The sequence below is a fragment of the Nelumbo lutea genome, chromosome 4 (assembly GCF_056320005.1).
Source record: "Nelumbo lutea isolate HS-2025 chromosome 4, American lotus-T2T, whole genome shotgun sequence".
Classification (NCBI taxonomy): domain Eukaryota; kingdom Viridiplantae; phylum Streptophyta; class Magnoliopsida; order Proteales; family Nelumbonaceae; genus Nelumbo; species Nelumbo lutea.
Genome location: NC_142687.1, coordinates 50,584,937 through 50,611,329, shown reverse-complemented (window position 1 = coordinate 50,611,329; position 26,393 = coordinate 50,584,937). Strand labels below are relative to the sequence as shown.

At 35.2% G+C, this 26,393-nt stretch overlaps 1 protein-coding gene and 1 pseudogene across 3 annotated transcripts in view; both read right to left on the bottom strand.

Moving 5' to 3' along the window:
• LOC148855693 (uncharacterized) overlaps window positions 1-13,070 on the bottom strand; it is a 39,341-nt gene extending 26,271 nt beyond the window's left edge. The window contains exon 1 of one of the 2 annotated variants that reach the window (XM_088985737.1): window positions 11,988-13,070. In XM_088985737.1, coding sequence (XP_088841863.1) covers window positions 11,988-12,710 — 723 coding nt within the window. In that variant the 5' untranslated portion in view covers window positions 12,711-13,070. The remainder of the gene's footprint in view (window positions 1-11,987) is intronic. The other variant, XM_088985736.1, reaches the window with a different exon arrangement.
• Window positions 13,071-25,133: 12,063 nt separating this feature from the next.
• On the bottom strand, window positions 25,134-26,131 carry LOC148855692 (ATP-dependent Clp protease proteolytic subunit 2, mitochondrial pseudogene; annotated as a pseudogene). Its single transcript, XR_016094807.1, has one exon. The product of XR_016094807.1 is annotated as an ATP-dependent Clp protease proteolytic subunit 2, mitochondrial pseudogene (transcript).
• Between the last annotated feature and the right edge of the window lie 262 nt (window positions 26,132-26,393).

Genomic DNA, 26,393 nt, shown 5'->3' with positions numbered 1-26,393 from the left:
GGGGAGAAAGCTGGAAGCAGATCATGAATGGCTTTCCAAGGTGACGCGCTTGTGGTCCTAACTCGGATCCCAGCATCCCATCCATTTTGCTCCAACCCATGTATGCTTACCACTACTTTAGCCCATAGTTTCTCCTTCTCTAGTGGGAATCTCCACAACCATTTCCCTAGAAGGGCCAAATTCCTTTTTCTAATGTTCCCAAGCCACAAACCACCTAGATTTTTGCTCTTAGCCACCACCTCCCAGCTCACCCTATGGTCCCTCTTCTCCTCTCCTAGCTCCCAAAGGAAATCTCTCATCACCTTCTCCAATTTGTTAGATACCTTTGTTGAGATTTTGAACACCGATAGAAAATAAATGGGTAGGTTGGCTAGAGTAGCCTTAATCAGTGTAATCCTCCCTACAAGGGAAAGGTAATTCTTTTTCCAAGAGACAAGTCTCTTTTCAAATCTTTCCACCACCAGATTCCAGAAACTCTTTCTTTGGGTTATCACCCAATAACATCCCTAGGTAATTCAGTGGCCATCCTGAAACTGCACAACCCAACAATTCTGCACTTAATCTCTCCTTCCTCCAAATTCACACCCACTACACAACTTTTCTCAAAATTCACCTTTGGGTTGGACATTTGTTCAAAGAGTTGTATCACCAATTTCATATTCCTGATGTACCTCAAATTTCCTCCTTCACAGAACAGAATCGTGTCATCTACAAACTATAAGTGGGTAAGGGGGTTTCCTCCCTTCCAAGTCTCCATCCTCTTAAGAGGCCCCTAGAATCTGCTTCTTGAATCAGTCTCCCTAGAATATCAGCAACCAAAGTGAACAAGAAGGGAGATAGGGATCCCCATGTCTTATAACCCTAAAGTCTCTAGAGCAGGTAGCTTGGGAGTTGGGACTCTTTAAAGGCTGGAGGGTTGGGGGAGAGACCATAGTTGTTACACATTTACAGTTTGCCGATGATAAAATTATCTTTTGTGAGAGTGACGACCCTCAAAGCAAGTGAAAAAATTGTTGGGGTAGCAAAGGCCCTAGGTTCTCCTATTACCTATTGGTCGTTGAAATATCTAGGTATACCTTTAGGAGCCAACCCTCGAGAAGGACGTTTTTGGAGTCCAATCATTAAAAGATGTGCAAAGAAATTATCAATTTGGAAGAGGAATTGTGTGTCTCTAGGGGGTCGCATTACCTTGATTAAGTCAACCTTAGCAAACCTTCCAGTTTTCTTCCTTTCAGTCTTTAAGATGCCACACAAGGAGGTGCTGAAAGTAGAGAAAAGGTCATGAGAGAGTTCTTGTGGGAGTCAAGAGAATGAAGAATAGATCACCTGATGAGATGGGATATAGTGTGCAAAAGTAAGGAGCAAAAGGGTTTGGGGATTGGTAATATAGATAAGAAGAATACAGCTCTGTTGGGTAAATGGATCTGGAGATGGCCTTTAGAGAAAGACAGACTTTGGCATAAGGTTGTAGGAAGCATTCATGGATGTCACCTAGAGGTTGGAATGCTAGAGTGTCTGTGCAAACTACTTTGAACTCTCCATGGAAGGCTACTCACAGTATCCTTCCCCAATTCCTCAGCCTAATCATGTATGACATGTGTACTTGAAATGGGGTTCTATTCTAGGAAGACACCTGGATCGGTAACTCCATCCTTAAGGACCTTTTCCAGTTTTGTATTCCTATCCCTTTCTAAAAATGAATCCATTCAACAGTTTGTTTCTTTCTCCCAATGTTAGATAGTTTTGTATGCCCTTAGCTTCAATCCAATTTGATGTACTTTTGATATTTAGTGTAAATAAATAAAGTGCATGTTTGATTCATGTTGTTTGGTATAATTCTGTGTAAGACCCTAAAACCGGACACTTAATGAGACACGTGTTAGTTTTAAATGTTCACAGCCATTGGATAAGTCTGGGGAGATTTATCCTACCAAGGCTGATACTGGTGTGCTGCCAAGTGTTGGGATGGCCTATCTCGGCCACCAGGGTAAGGCCCAAGGCACATGCAGTATGGGATCACTCGAATCCTTGAACCGGACCAGATTTCCAGTATTGCCCGGGATCTTGGAGACAGATGGGAAAAACTGGAAAGTTACACCTAACCCTGACTCGATTATGATACTTCACTAGGTGTCGGATCGGGCTGTCTTTGATATGCCAATTAGTGAGATCCTTAGCGGGGGTCAAAACCTGGGCATGTTGGGGCAGTCTGAGAATTCATCTGAGTGGGTGATCATAGTGACAGGATCAGCCCCTTTGTCGGACAAAGGTAATGATCGGGAATGCACTCTCTCTGATGGAAACCAAACTGTCGGCAGTTGATTTCAATCGTTGGAATTTTGTTTTGCAAAATTTATATATGATATATATATATATATACATACGGTTTTGAAATGTTTGCAAATGGTTTTAATTCCCGGGATCCATGTGAGTAGAAAGTGCGGCATTGTTCCTTGCATCCGAGGGAGAGGTCCTCTCTTGTCGGGCAGTGCTTGATCATTAAGGGCTGAGAGGTTAAGTGTCAGGCCATTTAGGATAATACCTGATGGGCTAATCTTGCACCTGCCCACAGTCCTTGGGTTTTTATAAGATGGCTTGGCCCAGGGACCACTTAATGTAAGTGTTGGGCCCATAGGGTCCATGTGATGGGCTCAGGGGTTCACTGAGTTTTTCAGTGAATTCGGCTGGGCCTTGTAATAAAGGTTGGGCCGAACCCATGTGGTTGGTGTGTAGATCAATGCTTGGGTCCCACGCCATACAAAGAAGCCCAACTGGGCAGCAGATTGGAAACTAGTTAAGCACTAAACACTTAATGGGCCAAAAGCCCATTTCGAGCTGGGCTGATATGATCACCCATCTATGGGGCGAATATGGGATTAAAGTTGGCAAAAGGATTGGTCCTTTAACCTTATCCACTCTGGGAGACCAAATTCAAATCAGATCTGAATCTGATAACCTCCTGATAAGATCAGGAGTAAGCTAACTTAATCTGCAGATAGAATTAAGATCATCCCCTATCCAAATACTGATTTGGATTGGGATAACTCCTAATTAGGAGGTTTCTTAATCAAGAAGAAAATAGGAGAAACCCTAAGAGAGAGAACAACAATCAGATCTTAAACCTAGGGTTGTGTGCAAGAAATCATCCTGCGAATTGAGATTGGATCTCATACACATTCCAGAGAGAAGAGAAGCAATTCAGCCATCTTCGTCTCAGGAGTTCTCCTCAAGCCGCCGCCATTCTTTCTGACAAGATTTGATCTTTGAAGAAGAAAGAAATCAAGAAATCAGTTCTTGACATCAGTTTTGCAGAAAAGACTGAAAAAGATTTGGTGCTCAGAGTTTCCAGAGGATTCTTGCGAAAGGATCCAGTGTGTAGGACGCACTCTGCTGGTTCCGTTCCACACACAGCTGTGTCATCTTCAGCAGGAGCGGATCTTGGTGTCCTCTTTGGGCGTGAACACCAACTTTGGGAGATACTGCTTCTCTGGATCAGGTATAATTCCTCCCTTCCCTTTTGGTTCAGATCTGGTTCGATTATGGTTCAAGTAGGATCCTTGAATATTGTATTCTAAATTTAGGGAATATGATTCCCAGTTGGGAGAAGGTAGGAAAATTTTTGAAATTCGCCCACCCATTTCGCAATCTTTATGGCGTCCATTAGATGGATCCTACCATTCTTTCACCCAATCCCCGGGTTTTAGTTGGAATTTGGGATACAAAAGAGATATAAGAGACTTTGAGCTTGATCAAGCCGCTTTATTGCTAAAAACCCTTGACAATGTCTGTTTGGATTTCTCTAACCAAAGCTTAGGTTGGGTAGATGGAATCCACTAGTGGGGGCAATTAGAGAAGTGGGTAGCAAGTTTTGTCCAGATCAATGTCCTAGGGATTCCACTTCATGCATGGAATCTAAATACTTTTCATGCTATCGGAAATGTCTGTGGCTACTTTAGAAGAGTGGATGCCCAAATGTTTAAGTTGAAAAACCTAGTAGCAGCAAGAAGTTTGGTCAAAGCAGGGAACATACATCTTATCTCCCCAAGTATAGCATTAAACTTTGCTGGAGAGTGGTACGATTCGAGGTTGGTTATTGAAGGTTGCATCCCGTTTCGTTGGATTCAGGAGGATTCAATGGCCTTGCTTGACCGAATCCAAGAGATAGATTTTAGGCTGCTGGTCAAATCTAAGTACAAAAGTCGGGAGGAGGAAGATGATGGAAAGCAAAAGGTCAGGGAGTCGGAAAGACAAGAGAAAGAGAAGAGGGGAGACACAGGAAAAACAGGGGTGTAAAAAGGTAGTTTCGCAACTATGAACTGAAGGGTCTTTTTTTGCAAAGGATGATGTGGGAGGAGTCTTTAAATAGGTGGTCATTTTCGAGAAAGCTTTTAGTTCACCAAGAAAGGACCTGGAGGAGATACACTCTCCACGTATAGTTTTCTAGAAGAAGGGACAGTTGAAGATTGATGGGTCCGGATCAAAAGGATGAGATTGTTTCAAAAAGGGGGGCAGGGAGACTAGAAGGGGAATGGAGCCATCACCGGTTGAGGACAAGGAGCATGGTGTGAAAAGAGTTTACCGCTTAAACAAGTTAGCGGTGAACTTTAAAATAGGAGCGAGAATTAAGAGAAGGGCGAACAAGAGGGGTAAAGTCAGAAGAACATTCCCTTCATTGAAGAAGACTAGTTTCGGCCACCCAAGTTCCATGAAACAAGTCTGCAGAGGGGATAAGGAAGAAGATTGGATTTGGGTGGTGACCAAATACAAGAATGGAAGAAAGATTAAGATCTTGGGAAAGGACAGTGATATGCTCGACAATGGAAGGAGATTTGCAAAGAATTGACATAGAAGAGAAGATCGCAGATGGAGAGAGAAATAAAGAAGCAGAAGCCCAAAAATTCGAAAAAGATAATTCCAACCCTAACGCGAAGACAAAAAGCAATAAAGATGGATTCTCTCAAGAAGCCGAAAAAGAAGAGTTGGGATCTTGGGGAAGGTTGTATGTTCAGGGAGGAAAGAGAGCTCTAGGCAACCAAGTTTTAAGCTCTACAGAGAATATAGTAGAGGCAACGGAAGGAAGAAAAGAAAGAATATTTGTACGATCTGATCCAAGCAACTTGGTGACTTCACACAGACATGAGGACGTGAGCGAGTCTGGCTCGCAGAGCATTCTAGCGATGGAAACTCCAAACAACGGGGAGGACAAAGAAGAAAAATATTAGAAGAAGAGATAGGAGAGAAAATAATAGAAAAAAAGGAAGACTTAGAGTGGAGGAGGGAGGGGCCGGAGCACAAAATAGGATTTCCAAGAGAAAAAGAAGGCTTGTAGGCACTACTCAAAATTCAAAAGAGAAACAAGGGGAAGAAGGAGAAGGTTCAGAGACCGGGGATAGGGGCAGAGAGAGAGATAGGGCAGAACAGACATAAAAAGATCAAGAAATCAAGGAAATAGTTCAAAATGGGAAAGTAAAAAAAAAACTAGTGGAGAGGGAGGTGGAGGTTGGAAAGTCTCTCGACCTAGTTTTTGGGAAGGGGAATGTTTTGCAAAAATAGCATTTGGGAAGTTTCAAAAGAAGAAAAGAGAAGAGAAAAAGAAGAGGGAAGAATACTTAGAAAAAGAAAAGGGGTGAGATGAGGAAGGAGGAGAAGAGGAGGGGATGGACAAGATTGAGTGAATTGGGGGGCGGGGGAAGACAGGGAATGGGGGAGGAAGATAAGGATTCTTAGTTGATCTGTAAGGGGTATAAGGAATAGAAGGAGGAAGTTAGGTGGCATTTGATTGCACTTTTCAGACGCATGAATCTGAAAACGTTGCTTTCAGATGCCACCTTCGTTTGATCTCCCCTGTCTTCCCGCCACCACCACCGCTACTGCAACTTGCAAGAACGTCAATTCGATGAGTAATAATAATAATAAAAATAATAATAATATTATTATTATTAATTATACTCATTGTTAATTACTAATTATTTTAATATTTTTTATTAATTTTACTTGTGTTATTTATTAATTGTTAATTAGTAATTTTTAATTATTTCATTAAATTTTAAAAATTATTTTAATTTTTATTTGTGTAAATTATTAATTAGTAACTAGTAATTATTAATTATTTTAATATTTTTATAATCATTAATTATTTTTTAATTTTAATTATTTCATTTATTAAATAGTAATTCTTAATTATTAATTTATTATTTTTTATTTGTATTGTTTTAATATTATTTTGAGGTTGAAAATTATTTTTTATGAGATAATGCAAATTGAACTCAACATTTCCAAATAGTATGTTCTAGGGGTAAAATAGTAAAATCAGTTTAGATGGTAAAGGGTTGATCCAACACAAACAAACTTATGGATTCAGAGCCTCTAAAAAGTAGAAAAGCACATATGCTTCTTTTCAGATTTCAAACAAAAAACATATCTTTTTAACTTTTCAGATCTGAAATTTCAGATTTATCAAACGCCACCTTAGTGAGGAATTGCCTCAAAGTACCAAACCAGAGGTGGTTCTTCTCCAAGAAATTATTTCTTGTAATCTCTGTTTTGAAGTTGGTTTGTCAACTAGACAACCAGCATTTTGAGATGTACTGCATTTTTCAGTTTAATGAAATTTCCTTTTATCCTTAAAAAAAAAAAAAAAAATGATGCTAGAATTTGGACTCCCAATCCTCGGGTGTTTTTCTTGTGCCTCTTGTTTCTATCAGTTCTGTTCTGTTCCTTAACCCTCAGCCTTTCTTTTGTAAGAAAATCTGGTCTAAACCCAATCCCCCTAAGGTTAGAGCTCTTTGTTGGGGAGTCTCCCTCGGGAAATTAAACACCTTGGATAACCTACAAAAGAAAAGACCCTACCTTTGTCCCAAATTGGTGTTTCCTTTTCAAAGCAAATGGAGAAAGCTGTTACCACCTGCTAATTTCCTGCCCTTTTGTTGTGAAACTTTGGGAAAAGATCTTTGGTCTTTTTGGGTGCAAGTGGAGAGGAGGCCTTTGCAAATCGGGGGGGCTTTTCGACCCTAAAACTTCCAGGTGGCCTAAGAAAAGAGGGAGGGTCTTATGGTGGTGTGTTAGGGTTGCTTTAGTTTGGACAGTTTGGGAGGAAAGGAATAATAGACTTTTTAATGATAAAGATAGGGATGAGGATTCTGTGTGGGATACTGATCAAAAAAAGGATTCTGTGTGGGAATGACTGCTGTTTAGGGCTATTATCTGGGCTAAAACCATGGACCTTTTTTCACTTATCTCCTATGAAGACATATGGAGAAATTGGGAATTAGTTGCTAAAGCTTCTTCAGTCAAGGACAAACCTGTTATAACCTGGAAGCCTCCAGAAGAAAGCTTCACAAAACTAAACTTTGATGGGAGCAACCTTGGTAATCCTGGACCCTCTGGGATTGGGGGAGTATTCAGGAATGCAAAGGGTCAGATAGTGGCTTTATTCTCCAGTCCAATTGGAGTGGGAGATGAGGTTAGTGCAGAGGTCAAAGCTGTTTTACAGGGGGACCAAATCGCTAAAGAAAAGAACCTCAGAAATCTGGTCATAGAAGGAGACTCCAAAGTGGTAATAGGTTGGGTGAAAGAACCGGAGACAGCAGCTTGGCCTTTCAGGGGGGCGTTGGGAAGATTCAAATGGCTAACTTCTAATATAACAGTCAGAAGATTGGCAAATGGGCTGGCAGACCTACTCGCTAAACAAGGGTTGTATATGGGTCAATTATTCTGGGCTATACTGTAATTTACATTGTTTTTGAGGCTGCATCTCATGGCTCTTGGGAAAACTAAACGTTGTATCAGTTGTAAAGCCATCTTAAAAAATCTATAATGAAATGCTTTATCATTCATAAAATAAAAAAAAAAAAATCTATCTAATCAAATGGATCATATTTCCTAATCTGATTCAATTTGAAAATCCACTAAGGGATATCCATATCTAACACAATCAGATCAGATTGGAAGTCAAATTGGACAAGGATCCGATTCATTTACACCTCTAATCTGGAGTTCTATGATAGGAGAATACAGCCCATGCTCAAAGTAAGTCTTATAAATGATTATCTTTTTATCAACTTATAAAATGACTATAAGGCCAGCAATGTCCTTACTCGATCTTGGTGAATGATGTGGTTAGAGATTCCTTTTCAGCAAAGTGTGGTACCAGAAAAGGGGATCCACTTTCACCTTTTACTCTATAGTTGATGTTCTTAGTAGACTTATTTCTGATGCCAACAGTTTGGAGTTATTTCATTTCAGGGGTGGGGGCTAGCTGCAATTCTAATGCTATCTGGGATCCCATCATTAAGAGGTTTAATTAGGGGTAAGCAAGAAAAACCGAAAGACCAACCGAAAATGAATCAAAATTCCGGTTAACCGAACCAGTCAGTTTGGTTTCGGTTTGGTATTTTTAAAAAACTGAAGGTATCAGTTCGGTTTCGGTTAACCAATATAGAAAACCGGCAATTAACCAAACCGACTGGTGTACATATATTTCTATATATTTATATATATTTATGTATATTTATGTATATCATATATATTTTTTATATATGTTATATTTTCTATATATTGAATATTAATATATATGCATTATATAAATAACAATATATTTATAATATAATATATTATTTATTATTTAAAATATAATATTTTTTATATATTTCTATTTTTTATTATATATTTCCATGTTTTTATAATATATATTATAAATATAAAAAACAGACAAACCGAACCGATGGTTAACCAAACCGGTCAACTGGTGCCAAGAAATTAGAAGCTAAAATAAAAAACTTCTTGTGCACTGGATGGAATTGGTGAATTGGAAGCTTGCTGTGAAGCAAAGAAGAAAGGAAGTTGGGAATCAAGCATTTAAAACTGATGAACACAGATCTTTTTGTTAACTGGTTATGAAGATTCAATATGGAACCAAAAAGCTTTTGAAGACAGGTTGTTGCTGTAAAATAAGGCACTAGGAGCATGGGCTGGGATCCAGGTGAATCTTCTCTACCCTATAGTTGTGTTTTCCATGGAAAGATATAAAGATGGCACCTGTATTTTCATAAGGAATCAAATATAAAGTTGGTAAGGGTAATAGAGTCAAGTTCTGGCTGGACTCATGGTGTGGTGATGCCCCATTCAAGTATTTCTTTTTTCCTTTTTTTTTCTTTTTGAGCAAATGGTAACTGAGAATTTAGTAAATGAAAAGAGGTACATGAAAAGATGTACATCAAGATGCAAAACAAGGAAAGCAAAAATTACGAAGTCAGAACACTGTCACTAATCAATAAATCTCTATGAGCACCAGATTTAGCTAACCCATCTGCTAAGTGTTTTGTTCCCTGGAGATCAAAGTCAGCTTAACATGCATTGAGCCCGTGATATAGGAGAATAATAGACAAACACATAATTCTATGTTTGCAGCACATAATTACTGGAAGTTATGAGTTTCATAACAATTCTATGTTTGGGGCCCTAAGTTCAGAAGAAACTTAAATGGTTGGGAAGATAGCTCATTCATCTAACTGTTACAGAAATTTCAATAAGTGTTCCCTTTGCTTATCAGGTGAACAAGAGAGTTTGGACCTGGGATAAATCTGGTTTGTTCTCAGTGCAATCTTTGTACAAGACACTGAGCTCCCGATCAGCTGATTCATTCCCAAGTTCAAAAATCTGGGTCCCCTATATGCCCTCTAAAATCTCCTTCATAGCATGGCCAGCAGCACTAGGGGACTCCCCAACTGCAGAGAATCTTCTCAAGAGAGAAAGGGATCTGGATAATACTTCATGTATCTAATGTACAGAAGGCCTGGAATCCGTAAACCATCTCATTTTGCATTGCATTTTTATCACAGGGCATCTGCTTTTCAAAGCTTTGGGGTGAAAGGATACTCCCCTGAATCAGTTGAGTCCTAATACAAACACTGGCATGTTTGTGGCCTTAGTAGTAGAGGCAACATGAACCATTTGGAGCAAATAGAACTCTTGTATTTTTCAGAACAAGGCATGCTCTGAAGACGTGCTAATGAAATTGAAAGTAACATTTTTTGTGATAGGAAACATTGAACCTTCATTGATAGATTAATAAAAGAATAATGTGTAGAAAAATACACAAGGCTGGCCGATGCCACCTTACCCTTTTTTTGAGAGAAAAGGTAAAGTAATTCATTAAAGAAGACTGAAAGAGATACATACAGCCTTGCCCACTGAGGCACTGAGCAAGGCACTCACTATGAACAACTCAAAAAAAAAACAATAAGGAACATCATACAAAAAGATTACTATACTCCAAAAAATAATTGTAAGGGCAATTCTTGAACAGTTTGTGACTTGCCACCCAAGAATATAACCTTCCCCAAATGCCCTTTAAGACTTCCTCCTCTGATCTCAACTGATTTTTAAAGAGTCTCCTATTTCTTTCCAACCAAATTGACCACACCACCACCGCTGGCAACACCTTCCGTACAATCTTACCTCTTCTCAACAGACCCCAACTCCGTAACAGATCCAATACATTTCTTCAGAGGAGGACTATACTCCAAAAACCTCAAGCATTTTCATCCAAAATACCCAACTGAATCTGCAGTGCAGGAAGAGATGCTCCAACTTTTCAAAATTGTTACCACAAAGAACACATCCGTTTGGTACTACTACCCAACCTCTCTTTGACAAATTATCAGCTGTTAAGCATTTCCCTAAAGCTGTTACCCATAGACAAAAAGGAGACTTATAAAGGAACCACCATCCTCCATACCAGGTCTTCGGGGAAATTAACTTCCTCCTCCCTGCAAAGGCTGCTGTAAAAAGATTTGACTGAGAACCAACCTGAGAAAACACCTCTGACACCAAATATTCCCTGTTGTTAGCAATATCAAAGAGGGTTGGGAATCTGTCCCTAAGAGGGCTAACCCCGCACCTTACCCTTTACATTCATATAGATTTAAAGGAATTTTTTATTATTGGCTTGTGATACTATAGCTTAGGGAGTGTCATTCATTTCTGGGATTTTTTTATTCAGATACTCTCCTTTTGCAATTAGCAATACTTATCAATTTTTTTGTATATTCCCAATGTACAACTCCTTGACGTACATGGGCTGACATACTCTTGCTTTTCATTGCAACTTTACAATACAATACCTTACTTTTCCAAAAAATAAATAATGATAAATTATTTGAGAGCCCATAATTTAGCAATAGATGTGGCACTAAACAGAGTGGAATGATGGAACAGGTAATATGAAGTCAAACCGTATAGTTGGAACAAGGCTTAGTTGAGTTGAATTGAGTTAAGACTTGTGTCCTAGACAGACTGACAGACTGTCTGGAATGTTAGAATTTTCTTGGATTCCTCGGTGAATGTTTCTTGATTATGAGTCTTGGGATTCTATATAATTTTGCATCTTGTGTTCCAAATTTAGTTGCAGTAGATTGTTCTGTTCATCTTCACCCGTGGACATAGGCATCATAAGAAACCAAATACAATCTTTATGTTTTGTATGTGTGGTTCTTTTCTATCATATTTTTTCTCTATCTTCTTGTGGTGCCATCAATCCCCATGTTCTTTCTTCTACATAAGAATACCCCCTTCTCATTCTTTAAGCCAAAATTGTAGCAATAGCTCAAGTAAATCAAAAGGGAATGGGGGATCCAGAGGTTGAATAATTTTGTTTACTAGCTCACTCACTCTATGGACTACATTAGTCATAAGTACCCTAAAACCACCCTGTTTATGGTCCCAAAGCCACCAATATTAACCATATATTTAAATGTATAAACATTAAAATCAACACTCCCTTCCGAAGCATCTATAATAACTGATTCAAAAGCCAGATCCAATTTTCAAATTACATGGTTAAAACCAGAGTAATGACATTTTGATATCAATAGATAAGAAAGAAATTACACAGTTAAGCCAGAGTTATGACATGCAAAATCCCATACCTGATGCCAATAGATAAGAAAAATTAATAATAATTTAACCACCAAAGTATAGTTAGGTACCTCTTCCTTTTCTTTATTCCCACCAGTGCAAGCAACTGCATCAGTTACCAGAGAAATAGGCCTATGCTCGATAACCTCGTCAATAAGCCCAAACTCCTTCGCCTCCTCTGGTGACATAAACATGTCTCTCTCCATACATTGCTCAATTCTCTCAATCTTCTGCCCCGTGTGCTTTGTATACAACAAATTCAATCTCTCCCTCACCTTCAGAATCTCCTTTGCAAGGATTGCGATATCACTAGCCTGCCCACTTGCGCCACCAGAGGGCTGGTGAATCATAACCCTAGCATTCGGCAACGACCTCCTCTCCCCCTTGGCGCCAGCAGTCAAAAGCAGAGACCCCATTGACGCCGCCTGGCCAATACACAGAGTACTAACCGGCGAACGTATGTACTGCATCGTGTCATAGATAGCAAGACCAGCGGTGACAACGCCACCGGGGGAATTTATATACATATTGATAGGCTTGGAAGGGTTCTCGGACTCGAGAAAGAGGAGCTGAGCGACGACAACAGAGGCCGTGTCGTCGGAGATTGGCCCGTTAATGCAGACAATCCGTTCTTTCAGGAGGCGAGAGAAAATATCATAGGCTCGCTCGCCTCTCGAGGTATGCTCGATCACCATTGGGATCAGACCGTACGATCTCGTCGCTATGCATCGAATCGATGAGAGCTTGGTAAGTGTAGATAGTGATGGCTTTATACTCACAAGTCGGTTCCACATTCCTGATGGCTAAGGGTTTCCGGGGAGATAGAAATGCCTTCTGTTCAAAATGAGTTTTTGAGAACCTCGAAATAATATAAGGCAATTCGTACTGCTGTTTGTAGAGACATCTGCAGGCTCTTTGGGAATCAGATTTACTAACGGCTGCGAGATGTGTGTGAGGTTGGTCTAAGGACTCTCTGTGGATTCAGATCTCCTATCCACAAGAAACACAACAGCTGTACATTGGGAACATCTTCCATCAATGGTAACATGGAGATATTCTCAATATACAGCGGTAATGAGACGTGGGTAGCCGTGGATAGAAGATCCGAACTGGGCCGTAAGGTGTAAAGAATAGGGGTGAGTATGGGTTGCTTCAGTTCGATTTTATGGCAGAGCCTATCTAAATTTATCTGGTTTTAGGGTCGATTTTTGCCTTAGTGGTTTTGGGATAGATTCTAAGGTCTACCCGTGGAATATGTTCACTCTCCCTCTTAAAAAAATAAACATATCCATTAAAATGTTGATTTTCAATAATCATCATATATATATATATATATATATATATACTAAAACTAGTACTGCCATATCAGCATAGTTCTCCTTTGAGAGAAGCTATTTATCTCTTTTTTCTTTTTTTGAATTTTTTATTTTTTAATTTTATGTCATTATTGAAACAACCAATGAGATTTATTTTCCAAATAACCTAAATAATCTCTTCTCCTACAATTTCTCCTAAACTATCTCCCCCACTATCCCTCACTTTCTCCAAAATAACGAAATTAAGTAATAAATTAAAAAAAAACTTCAAAGTAGAAAAATAATTATAACATAATATTTTATGTTTTTTCTAAATTACCAATTTAAATGTTTTTCAAATATTTAATAATATGTAATAGCATTAAATAAATAAAATTAAAATAAAAAAATTAAATACTTTGTAGATCATTTAAATATTTAAATAACTAAATATTTATCATAACTAGATTTTAAATAGCTAAAATAACAAAACTATGTAATAAATTTAAAAAATTTCTTCAAAGTAGAAAAATAATTATAACATAATATTTAAATTAATAATAATTTAATATATTACAAAATTAATAATGAAATTATGTAATAATAGTATAAATTATGATTTTATGGATATTTAAATTCAATAAATAATTAATATTTTAAAATTTAATATTTTACATATTATTTAAGTATTTAAGTAACTAAATATTTTAAATAAAAATATTTAACATAACTAGATTTTAAATAGTTAAAATAAAGAAATTATGTAATAAATTTAAAATAATTCTAAAAAGTATAAAAATAATTAAAACATAATATTGAAATTAATAATAATTTAATATTTTACATAATATTGTAAATAATTAATTTCACTTATATCAAGTAATAATTTGAGAAAATAACTTTCAAAAAAATAACATTTATTAATAATAATTTTAAAATATTAATCTGTATTTATTATATAATTATATATACTAAAATTAATATTATTGTCTTTTGTGATAAATGTATTTTCAATGATTATGTACAAATTTATTTTGTTTTTTATTTAATAGAAAACTTTCAATAATTATTGGAGATTAAATTACTATTATTGAAAATTTTAAACTTAATTTATTGTATTTATTGTAGTTTTGTTATAAGCTATTGATTAATATTTAGTAGAGATTAAACTATTATTTGAGATTATACTATTTATTAACTAAGTTAATATATTTTTAGTACTTATTGTATTTTTGTAATTTTTGAAATTATTGTATTTTTCATTATCAATATATTTTCAATAATTGTGTATTCTTGCTATAAATTTTCTATAATTATTGGATATTAAAATATTGTTATTTATCAGAGATAAGACTATTAATTTAACGGAAATTACGAGTGTTCATGAGTTGGTTCGGTTCAGTCGTAGGCTATTTGGCCAACCAAATTGACCTGGTCATGTTAGGGAGTTGGTCAGTTGAAACCAGCTAACCATTTTGTAAAAATCAACCCACTCAAGTTGTATTGGTTTGGGTCGGTTTACAAATTGCCAAAGTGAAACTGATCCAACTTGGTCAAATTCAGAAATTTTTTAACCAAAGCCAACCTAAAATACTAGAAAACTGACCAACTCGGGTCGAGTTAATCGGGTTGGTCGGTTTCATCATTTTGATAAATAAACCTAACTGAAATTATATATATATATATATATCAAAACATATTTAAAACATTATTTATAATTTATATTTTTTATTTATTTTAATAGAATTATTTTAAAAATACTATTATTTGAAAACATTTTGGGGATTCGGGTCCCCACGGGGAACCCATCCCCGTTGGGGATCAAAGGTGGGGGTTAATTTAAGAATCGGGGTCAGGGACGGGGAATATGATCCATGCCCCGTTGTCATTCCTACACACCTTATAGTTTTACATATTTACTTAAACCTATCTTATAGTTTTCATTTTACTAAAACATCCCATATATTTTACAACTTATTTACTTAATCAACGTTTCATTAAGGAGTGTTTGTTTTGCCATTGGGCCATGATTTTTTATTCCAAAAATACCCCTATATTTGTTGTATAAAAAACAAAATTAACCAAATATAGACAATAGAGTGGTTGCCTGTGTCTTATTAAAGGCAAAAATGGTATTATTGTTATTTTTATTTTCTTTTGATTAAATTTATTTAAATGAACATTAGGGTCAACATTGTCATTTTCCACTATCATCTAATGGAAGATTGATTAAATCCATTGTAAATTATAAGTGGTCTTTTAGTAAAATTCTAACTATAGGGTAGATTTTAGTAAATCCATAAAACTATAAGGGGTATTTTAGTATATAACCCTTTCTATTATTTAGATTTCTCTCAATAACTAAAAATCTTAAATAAAAACATTAAAAGTAGCTAAATAAAAAATATTTAATGTTACGTAATAACATTAAAATAAATAAAATTCAAATAATGAAAATTTTATATATTTTATATATTATATATAACATGAAAAAAAATTAAATAGTTAAAATAACAAAATTATGTAATAAATTTAAAAAAAATCTTAAAAGTAGAAAAATATTTATAATAGAATTCATAATATTCATATTAATAATAATTTAATATTTTACAAAATTCATAACGAATTATGTAATAATAGTACAATTATAATTTTATGGATTATTAAATTCAATAAATAATTAATATTTTTAAAAATTTAAATAAAAATATTATTTAAATAAGTAAATAATATTCTAAATAACTAATTTCACTTAAATCAATTAATAATTATAGAAAATAACTATCAACAAAATTATATTTATTAGTAAAAATTTTACAATAATAGTGTATATTCATTATATATTTATATTTAATATAATTAATATTTATTTTTTTTCAGTAATTATTATGTTTTTATAAATATGATTTTAATAATTATTTATAAATGTATTTTTTCCTTTTGTTATTTAAAATAAAATTATCAATAATTATTGGAGATTAAACAACTATTATTTAACTATTGAAATTTAATTTGTCGTATTTATTGTATTTTTGTTATAAATTTATTTTTAGTAATTATATACTTTTTATAATTTATAGATCAATACTTATTAAAGATTAAACTATTATTTAAGATTACACTATTTATTGACTAATTTAGTATAATTTCAGTATTTATTATATTTTTGTACTTATTGTATTTTTATTATATATCTATTATATTTTCATTATAAACTTATTTTCAAAGATTGTGTACGTTTGTTATAAATTTTCAATAATTATTGGAGATTAAACTATTGTTATTTATTAGAGATTAGACTATAAATTTAGTTGAAATTAGGAGTGTTCAATGATTGGTTCAGTTCACTTGCATGTTGTTTCACCAACCAAATCGATTTAGTCAAGTCTGCAGTTTGTCACTCGAAACCGATTGACCATTAGCGAAAACCCACCAACTCGGGTTGTATCGATTTGGGTCTATTTTCGATTTAGTTTGTTTGTTCAAAAGACTTAAACAAACTATAATTTGAAATTTATTAAAAATAAATTACTATGGGAAATGGAAAACTATAATTTGAACAAATAATTACACAAATTATTAAGATAAATTAGTATAATATTGAAAAAAGAAAATTATTGATTAGTTTATATTAGAAATTTACCGTGTGGTTGATACTCAATATATCCTTTTGATCAGTTTTATCATCAAATTGAATATTGGGTTGACAGGGACAGTGTTTTCAAAACTGGATCAAATTGGATGGTTAGATCAAAAAAATTTGGAGTCGGACACCATTTCACCTCAAAACCACTTTTTGTCCAAAAACCGTTTATTTGGTAAGCAAACCGCTGACCTAGGCGGTCGAACCGTTAACCCGGACAACAGGTTTTGGCCTTTTTTGTTTTTCTTTTTTTTTTGTGAGAGCGAGTCATCCGTTTGACCCTAGAAAGGGTTCCTATCCGGTCCAATTTTAAAAACCTTGGACGGGAGTGGGTGCCTTGCCTTGAACTTGGCTTGGTGTGTGGCATGGCCTGGCCCAAGGCTCGGCCCATGGACCAACCCGACCCACAACACGACACAGGCCCGTGCGGGCTTGAGCCATGGGCCGTGCTGAACCGACCCCCCAAATTGTCCTAGAGGAGGAAGGCACGGCCTAGGATGCCTCGTGGGCCAGCACGACACGACTTGCACTTTGTGCGGTCCACATGTGGGTCGTGTCTTGCCGACCCAACACGACCCAATTTACACGTCTATTTGAACCCGCCCAATACTGGGGACGAGGTAGGGAAATTCGAGAATTCTCCATCCTTGATGAGGAGTGGGGTGCCTTGCCCTTGAACTCGCCCAACATTGAGGAGTGGTTACCTTGCCTTGAACCCGTGTGACACTAGGGACAGGGCGGGGATGAGGTAGATTGTCTTGACAATGGGCCAGGGAAAGGGATGGGGTGCCCTGCCCTGAACCCACCCCGTTGTCATTTCTATATAATTGTTAATTATTAGTGGAATTAATAAAAATGTTAGCTTTTATAATTACTTTATTTACTTTAAAATTAATCAAAATTTCATTTAAAAAAAATAAAAATTATTAAAATTACTACAAATTATTAATAAAACTAAACTTATTAAAACATATTTGTTCATATTCAATTAACAACAATTATTTTTTACAAATCAACATTAAATGAAAAGTAAAATTATTAAATCTTTCATAATTTTCCGTGCATCACACTGGTCCCTGCTAGTCTAATTTAAAACTTGTATTATGTTTATTGATTAAATTGAGTAACTTAATACTTAGATTATTGTAATATTTAACATACAGTTTAAAATTTATTATATTATAATTTAAAATTTGTAAATATTACCTTTTACATTATTTATTTTACACATTCAAATATTAAAATGAAAACAAATGATCAAATTACTTAAATGGTAAGTAAGACCATGGATTGTGTAACAATGAGTGCTTGGATTCAAATCTTCACATTCTTAAAAATATTTTGGAGTTTATTTCAATGTAAGTTCGATTTCAAGGCCAGTTCCACTAACGCCAACCAAGGCTAGTTCCACTAAGGCCAACCAAGGCCACTTCCACCAAGGCCAACCAAGGTCGGTTCATTGGGTCAATTCAAGTAGGGTAAACCCCTAGGCCTTGGAACCAACTTGGGTAGGAGTCAGTTCCAAGAATTTGGAACCAAACCCTACCCTATAACAAATTGGATATGGTCGGTTCGAGGCCAATTCCATTTGGTTCCGAGTAGAATCTACCCATTTGCTCACCCCTAGTAAGGAGCAAATCCCAATTCAATTTGTATTATTCTTTGTAGAGTAAATCCCAATTAAGGTTGGTGTAATGAGGAAATCCAGATTCAGATCGAATTTGGATTTGCTTCTCACAAAGCGCTCCACCAACCTCACAACAAGTCTGGATATGCTCCTCACAATGACTTTCAACTGCACATTGGGAACACCTCCCATACTTTGTATTGTTATTTATAAGGAGATGTTCCCAATACACAATGGGATAAGGCTGTGAGGTCGGTGTGAGATGCTCTTTGCAATGAGCAAATCCCGATTTAAATCACACCCCAACTGTGTATTAAAAACATCTCCCTATGAATAACAACATGAATTCAAGGAATGTTTCCCATCGACAACAACATGTGCTGTGAGGTTGGCGTGTAAAGCTTCTCTGAGTACTTGAGGAGTATATTATAGAAAGTTGATGTATCAGAATCTCGGAAGTAATGGAATGGGCCATGGGCCTACAAATCTTTTTGTAGATATATGCTATCCATATTTAAATCATTAGTAAGGCATGTGTTATGTACAAGTGTTGGTAAAAGAAATAGTGGTACCAAGTCCAACCCAAACTATTTATGGGTTATGTGTTGTTAGATAAATTTGTGTTAATTTTTACTATTTTGCTTACAATTTATTAACTTTGTTACTCTTAAAAGCAATGCACAAGCTTTGTTAAGTGACATTTAAATAGGAGTCCCAGGACATTTCTAATTAGGTCAAGCTGAACCCTAACTATCTTAACATTATTCTTTGGTTATGTCTTGTCAAATATATATATATAAGTGATTAAGGAGAAGGATAGTTACTTTTTATTAAGTTAAATTAAAAAAAATTATTAACTTTAATTAAATTATGTTTTTATTAATTCATTTCAATTGAATTAACAAAATAACTTTTGCTAAGTTTATCATCGATTTTTATTGTTTTTATTATGTTAATTTTTATTAATTATTTAAAATTTATTTTTTTATAAAATTATTTTACCAATTTTTGAGTAAGTCAATAAAACTATTTTATTAAATTTATTTTAACTACTAAATGCACATATGCATTGCATGTGACAATTTTAGATAACAATAATAATTTCAATATCATTATTAGAACCCATTAAAAATATAAGTAATTAAAGAATGGTGTTGGTGAATTTACATTTTATATTTTATTTCTATTGTTAATAAAAATAGTTATTTTGTATCATATTTACTTTTGTTTAATATGAAAAACATATCATGTTAGAATGTTCACAATTTTTTGTATTTTCTATAACTTATTATTTCTATTTTTTTTCTTATATAATTAAGACATCACGTGTTGACCTATTTGACTTGAAAGAGAATATGATGTCATTGCTTTCAAAATTTTAAATTCTCTAATCCATTTCCATAATTAATTGTAAAAACAATTCGTATTTATCTTTATCATACTTATCTTTGTTTAATCTGACAAATTTATAGTATTTGATATATATCAAAATTTTCTATAAATTTCTATATTTTTTTTTATAATTCTATCTATTTTTATATTTTATTATTTAATTATAGCATAATTGGTTAACCCATTTTTACCCAAATGGTTGGAACGCTAGGGTGCAAGTTGTGCAAGTTGGGGCCCAGTTTGTGTTCAACCTAGGCCCAACCCTATACAATGGGCCGAAGGCTCAAGCCCAAGATCAAGCTTGATCTATCCAACCTAGGCCAATCCCGCATTAAATTTTGATGAACTTATGGTTGGCCTTGGGCTTGGATTGGCCAATCATTATTGCGCAAAAATTTGACATAAATGTATGTGTATCTATATGCATGTATATATAAATGTGTTTATATATGTATGCATGTATATATGTAGTCAAGATTGGCTCAAAGTCTCAAAAAAAAAAAAAGGAAAAGCCCAAACTTGGGCCTAGGCCGAGGCCTAGATCGAGGACCGAAAATCCATGCCAATTTGTTTAAAATTACAAGGTTGGTTGGTCCAAACTCATTTTAAGCCCACCCAATTTGCACCCATATGGGTCATTTACCACCAATTAGATGGAAAAATAGTTTTTTTGAGTTAATTTAAATTTTTATTTTGTTTCCAACATCCATAAAAAGGACTCTTATTCATTACACTTATTTTTTTAATATGATGAAATACATAATATTATACCCAAAATGTTTTCTACAATTCTTTTTTATTTTTTAATAAATTTTGCTTTTATCTTTTTAAAAACTTTTGCTATTTAATTATGACAATGTGGGTGATTGATTTGACCTAAAAGGTTGAGCCATTGATCCACCACTTGAATAGGAACATGGTTTCATTTTTTAGTCAATTTAAATTTTGTATCTCATTTCCATCATTAATAAAAATACTTCTTACTTATCATACTTATTTTTGCTTTACATGACACATATATAATTTTAGAGTTGTTCCTAAATTTATTTTGTAATTTTTATATTTTGGTTTATTTTTAAACCTTTATTATTTAGTTGATCTATTTGACTTTGATAGTTGAACTATATATTTGCCAAATAGACAAATGGACAATTTAGTTTTCAAGTTGGTTTTCAAAGCATAAGTTTGTATTATTAAAATTATTGGGTATAGATTTAATTAGTGGAATTTATTAGTGAGAAACAAAAATACTTTAAAAGATCTAAAGAAAGAAAATGAGTGTTAACACCTTAATGAGAGAGAATTGAATGAAATACAAAATAATAGCTTAAATTACATTTTCTACCCTCACAGTTAAAAAAGGACCAAACTCAATAGTATGGGTGTTTCAATCAAGAAAAAGTCCACAAAGCTCATATATTTAATATATAGTAAATATACAATTTAGTGAGAGGAGTTTGGAGTTAATTCCTTAAATAAAGGACTTATCTCCTTTGATGACATATGGGAAAATTGGGAATTAGTTGCTAAAGCTTCTTTGGTCAAGGACAAACCTGTTATAACCTGGAAGCCTCCAGAAGAAATCTTCCCAAAACTAAACTTTGATGGAAGCAACCTTGGTAATCCTGGACCCTCTGGGATTGGGGGAGTATTCAGGAATGCAAAGGGCCAGATAGTGGCTTTATTCTCTAGTCCAATTGGAGTGGGAGATGAGGTTAGTGCAGAAGTCCAAGCTGTTTTACAGGGAGATCAAATCGCTAAAGAGATGAACCTCAGAAATCTGGTCATAGAAGGGGACTCCAAAGTGGTAATAGGTTGGGTGAAAGAACCGGAGACAGCAGCTTGGCCTTTCAGGGGGGCGTTGGGAAGATTCAAATGGCTAACTTCTAATATAACAGTCAGAAGATTGGCAAATGGGCTGGCAGACCTACTCGCTAAACAAGGGTTGTATATGGGTCAATTATTCTGGGCTATACTGTAATTTACATTGTTTTTGAGGCTGCATCTCATGGCTCTTGGGAAAACTAAACGTTGTATCAGTTGTAAAGCCATCTTAAAAAATCTATAATGAAATGCTTTATCATTCATAAAATAAAATAAAAAAATTCTATGGATCATATTTCCTAATCTGATTCAATTTGAAAATCCACTAAGGGATATCCATATCTAACACAATCAGATCAGATTTGAAATCAAATTGGACAAGGATCCGAATCATTTACACCTAGAGTTCCATGATAGGAAAATACCACCCATGCTAAAAGTAAGTCTTATAAAATGATTATCTTTTTATCAACTTATAAAATGACTATAAGGCCAGCAATGTCGTTACTCGATCTTGGTGAATGGTGTGGTTAGAGATTCCTTTCCTGCAAAGCGTGGTATCAAAAAAGGGGATCCACTTTCACCTTTTTCTCTATAGTTGATGTTCTTAGTAGACTTATTTCTGATTCCAACAGTTTGGAGTTATTTCATTTCAGGGGTGGGGGCTAGGTGCAATTCTAATGCTATCTAGGATCCATCATTAAGATGTTTAATTAGGGGTAAGCAAGAAAAACGGAAAGACCAACCAAAACTGAACCAAAATTCTGGTTAACCGAACCAGTCAGTTTGGTTTTGGTTAACCAATATAGAAAACCGGCGGTTAACTGAACCGACCGGTGTACATATATTTATATATATTTATGTATATTATATATATATTTTATATATGTTATATTTTCTATATATTGAATATTAATAAATATGCATTATATATATAAATATATTTATAATATATAATATATTATTTATTATTTAAAATATAATATTTTTTATATATTTCTATTTTTTATTATATATTTACATGTTTTTATAATATATATTATAAATATAAAAAACAGACAAACCGAACCGATGGTTAACCAAACCGGTCAACTGGTGCCAAGAAATTAGAAGCTAAAATAAAAAACTTCTTGTGCACTGGATGGAATTGGTGAATTGGAAACTTGCTGTGAAGCAAAGAAGAAAGGAAGTTGGGAATCAAGCATTCAAAACTGATGAACACAGATCTTTTTGTTAATTGGTTATGAAGATTCAATATGGAACCAAAAAGCTTTTGGAGACAGGTTGTTGCTGTAAAATAAGGCACTAGGAGCATGGGCTGGGATCCAGGTGAATCTTCTCTACCCTATAGTTGTGTTTTCCATGGAAAGATATAAAGATGGCACCTGTATTTTCATAAGGAATCAAATATAAAGTTGGTAAGGGTAATAGAGTCAAGTTCTGGCTGGACTCATGGTGTGGTGATGCCCCATTCAAGTATTTCTTTTTTCCTTTTTTTTTTTCTTTTTGAGCAAATGGTAACTGAGAATTTAGTAAATGAAAAGAGGTACATGAAAAGATGTACATCAAGATGCAAAACAAGGAAAGCAAAAATTACGAAGTCAGAACACTGTCACTAATCAATAAATCTCTATGAGCACCAGATTTAGCTAACCCATCTGCTAAGTGTTTTGTTCCCTGGAGATCAAAGTCAGCTTAACATGCATTGAGCCCATGATATAGGAGAATAATAGAGAAACACATATTTCTATGTTTGCAGCACATAATTACTGGCAGTTATGAGTTTCATAACAATTCTATGTTTGGGACCCTAAGTTCAGAAGAAACTTAAATGGTTGGGAAGATAGCTCATTCATCGAACTGTTACAGATTCAATAAGTGTTCCCTTTGCTTATCAGGTGAACAAGAGAGTTTGGACCTGGGATAAATCTGGTTTGTTCTCAGTGCAGTCTTTGTACAAGACACTGAGCTCCCAATCAGCTGATTCATTCCCAAGTTCAAAAATCTGGGTCCCCTATATGCCCTCTAAAGTCTCCTTCATAGCATGGCCAGCGGCACTAGGGGACTCCCCAACTGCAGAGAATCTTCTCAGGAGAGGAATGGATCTCGTTAATACTTCATGTATCGAATGTACGGAAGGCCTGGAATCCGTAAACCATCTCTTTCTGCATTGCATTTTTATCACAAGCTTTAGGCATCTGTTTTTCAAAGCTTTGGGGTGAAAGGATACTCCCCTGAATCAGTTGTGTCCTAATACAAACACCGGCATGTTTGTGGCCTTAGTAGTAGAGGCAACATGGACCATTTGGAGCAAATAGAACTCTTGTACTTTTCAGAACAAGGCATGCTCTGAAGACATGCTAATAAAGTTGAAAGTAACTTTTCTTGTGATACGAAACATTGAACCTTCATTGATAGATTAATAAAAGAATAATGTGTAGAAATATAGACAAGGCTGGCCGCTGCCACCAACCTGATTTCTCCTTTCCCAAATCCTCCTGTCCCCCCCTGTACTATCCACCCTTACCTCACTCAGCATCTGCATCAGCTCCTCCCATTGCTCCACTTCCCAATCATTCAGGATCCTTCTAAAACTGGGACACCACACAGCTGCCCCTCCAACCTGAGAAAACACCTCTGACACCAAACATTCCTTGTTGTTAGCAATATCAAAGAGGGTTGGGAATCTGTCCTTAAGAGGGCTAACCCCGCACCTTACCCTTTACATTCATATAGATTTAAAGGAATTTTTTATTATTGGCTTTTGATACTATAGCTATTTTAGGGACGTGTCATTCATTTCTGGGATTTTTTTGCTCAGATACTCTCCTTTTGCAATTAGCAATACTTATCATTGTAAATTTGCAATGAAAAGCAAAAGTATATCAGCCCATATAGTTGGAACAAGGCTTAGTTGAGTTGAATTGAGTTAAGACTTTGTCCTAGACAGACTGAGAGACTGTCTTGAATGTTAGAATTTTCTTGGATTCTTCGGTGAATGTTTCTTGATTATGAGTCTTGGGATTCTATATAATTTTGCATCTTGTGTTTCAAATTTAGTTGTAGTACATTGTTCTGTTCATCTTCACCCATGGACATAGGCATCATAGGAAACCAAATACAATCTTTATGTTTTGTATGTGTGGTTCTTTTCTATCATATTTTTTCTCTATCTTCCTGTGGTGCCATCAATCCCCATGTTCGTTCTTCTACATAAGAATACCCCCTTCTCATTCTTTAAACCAAAATTGCAGCAAAAGCTCAAGTAAATCAAAAGGGAATGGGGGATCCAGAGGTTGAATAATTTTGTTTACTAGCTCACTCACTCTGTTTATGGTCCACCCTGTTTATGGTCCCAAAGCCACCAATATTAACCATATATTTAAATGTATAAACATTAAAATCAGCACTCCCTTTCGATGCATCTATAATAACTGATTCAAAAGCCAGATCCAATTTTGAAATTACATGGTTAAAACCAGAGTAATGACATTTTGATATCAATAGATAAGAAATAACTTACACAGTTAAAACCAGAGTAATGACAAACAAAATCCCATACCTGATGCCAATAGATAAGAAAAATTAATAATAATTTAACCACCAAAATCTAGTTAGGTACCTCTTCCTTTTCTTTATTCCCACCAGTGCCAGCAACTGCATCAGTTACCAGAGAAATAGGCTTATGCTCGATAACCTCGTCAATAAGCCCAAACTCCTTCACCTCCTCTGGTGACATAAACATGTCTCTCTCCATACATTGCTCAATTCTCTCAATCTTCTGCCCCGTGTGCTTTGTATATAACAAATTCAATCTCTCCCTCACCTTCAGAATCTCCTTTGCAAGGATTGTGATATCACTAGCCTGCCCACTTGCGCCACCAGAGGGCTGGTGAATCATAACCCTAGCATTCGGCAACGACCTCCTCTCCCCCTTGGCGCCAGCAGTCAAAAGCAGAGACCCCATTGACGCTGCCTGGCCAATACACAGAGTACTAACCGGCGAACGTATGTACTGCATCGTGTCATAGATAGCAAGACCAGCGGTGACAATGCCACCGGGGGAATTTATATACATATTGATAGGTTTGGAAGGTTTGTCTAGAGCCCCCATAGCAAAGCACCCCTTACACATTTGCCATAATATTTTTTCTCTTTGTGGTGCATCTCATCCAATTTGTACTAAACAACCCTTCAACATCTTTGTACTAAACACAGACACACACATAGCAGCTCTGAATTAGCTGCCTTGAAGAAGCTACTGAAGTAGGTTTGTCTAGAGAACTTGCTTAAATGGCTGTACGATGACAGAAGTTGGCTCTCCACATTTTTTTTAAAAAACATAGTTTATAAGTTTTCCAAGTGGGCTCAACCTCCCAAAGCCAAAAGAGATGGCTTGAAGGCCTTCACAAACAGATACTCACAGCCTGGTCCAGATGCTAAAAATATTAAAGAAGAGGAAAACTGTTCCCAACGAAGCACTGAGAAGTTTGTCTAAACTGTTTGAAGATTTCATCTTGCTTTTCCATTCTTAAATATCAGATCAACTTATATGCAACAGAAAATAGAGAATTAGGAATAATGGGTGAAACTCAGTAGGCTAATAATAATTTAAAACTAAGATTTTATCAATAAGAAATTAAGCAAATGCAAATCTTATGTGTTTGGGACAGCTAGGCACCTTATTGTAATACTT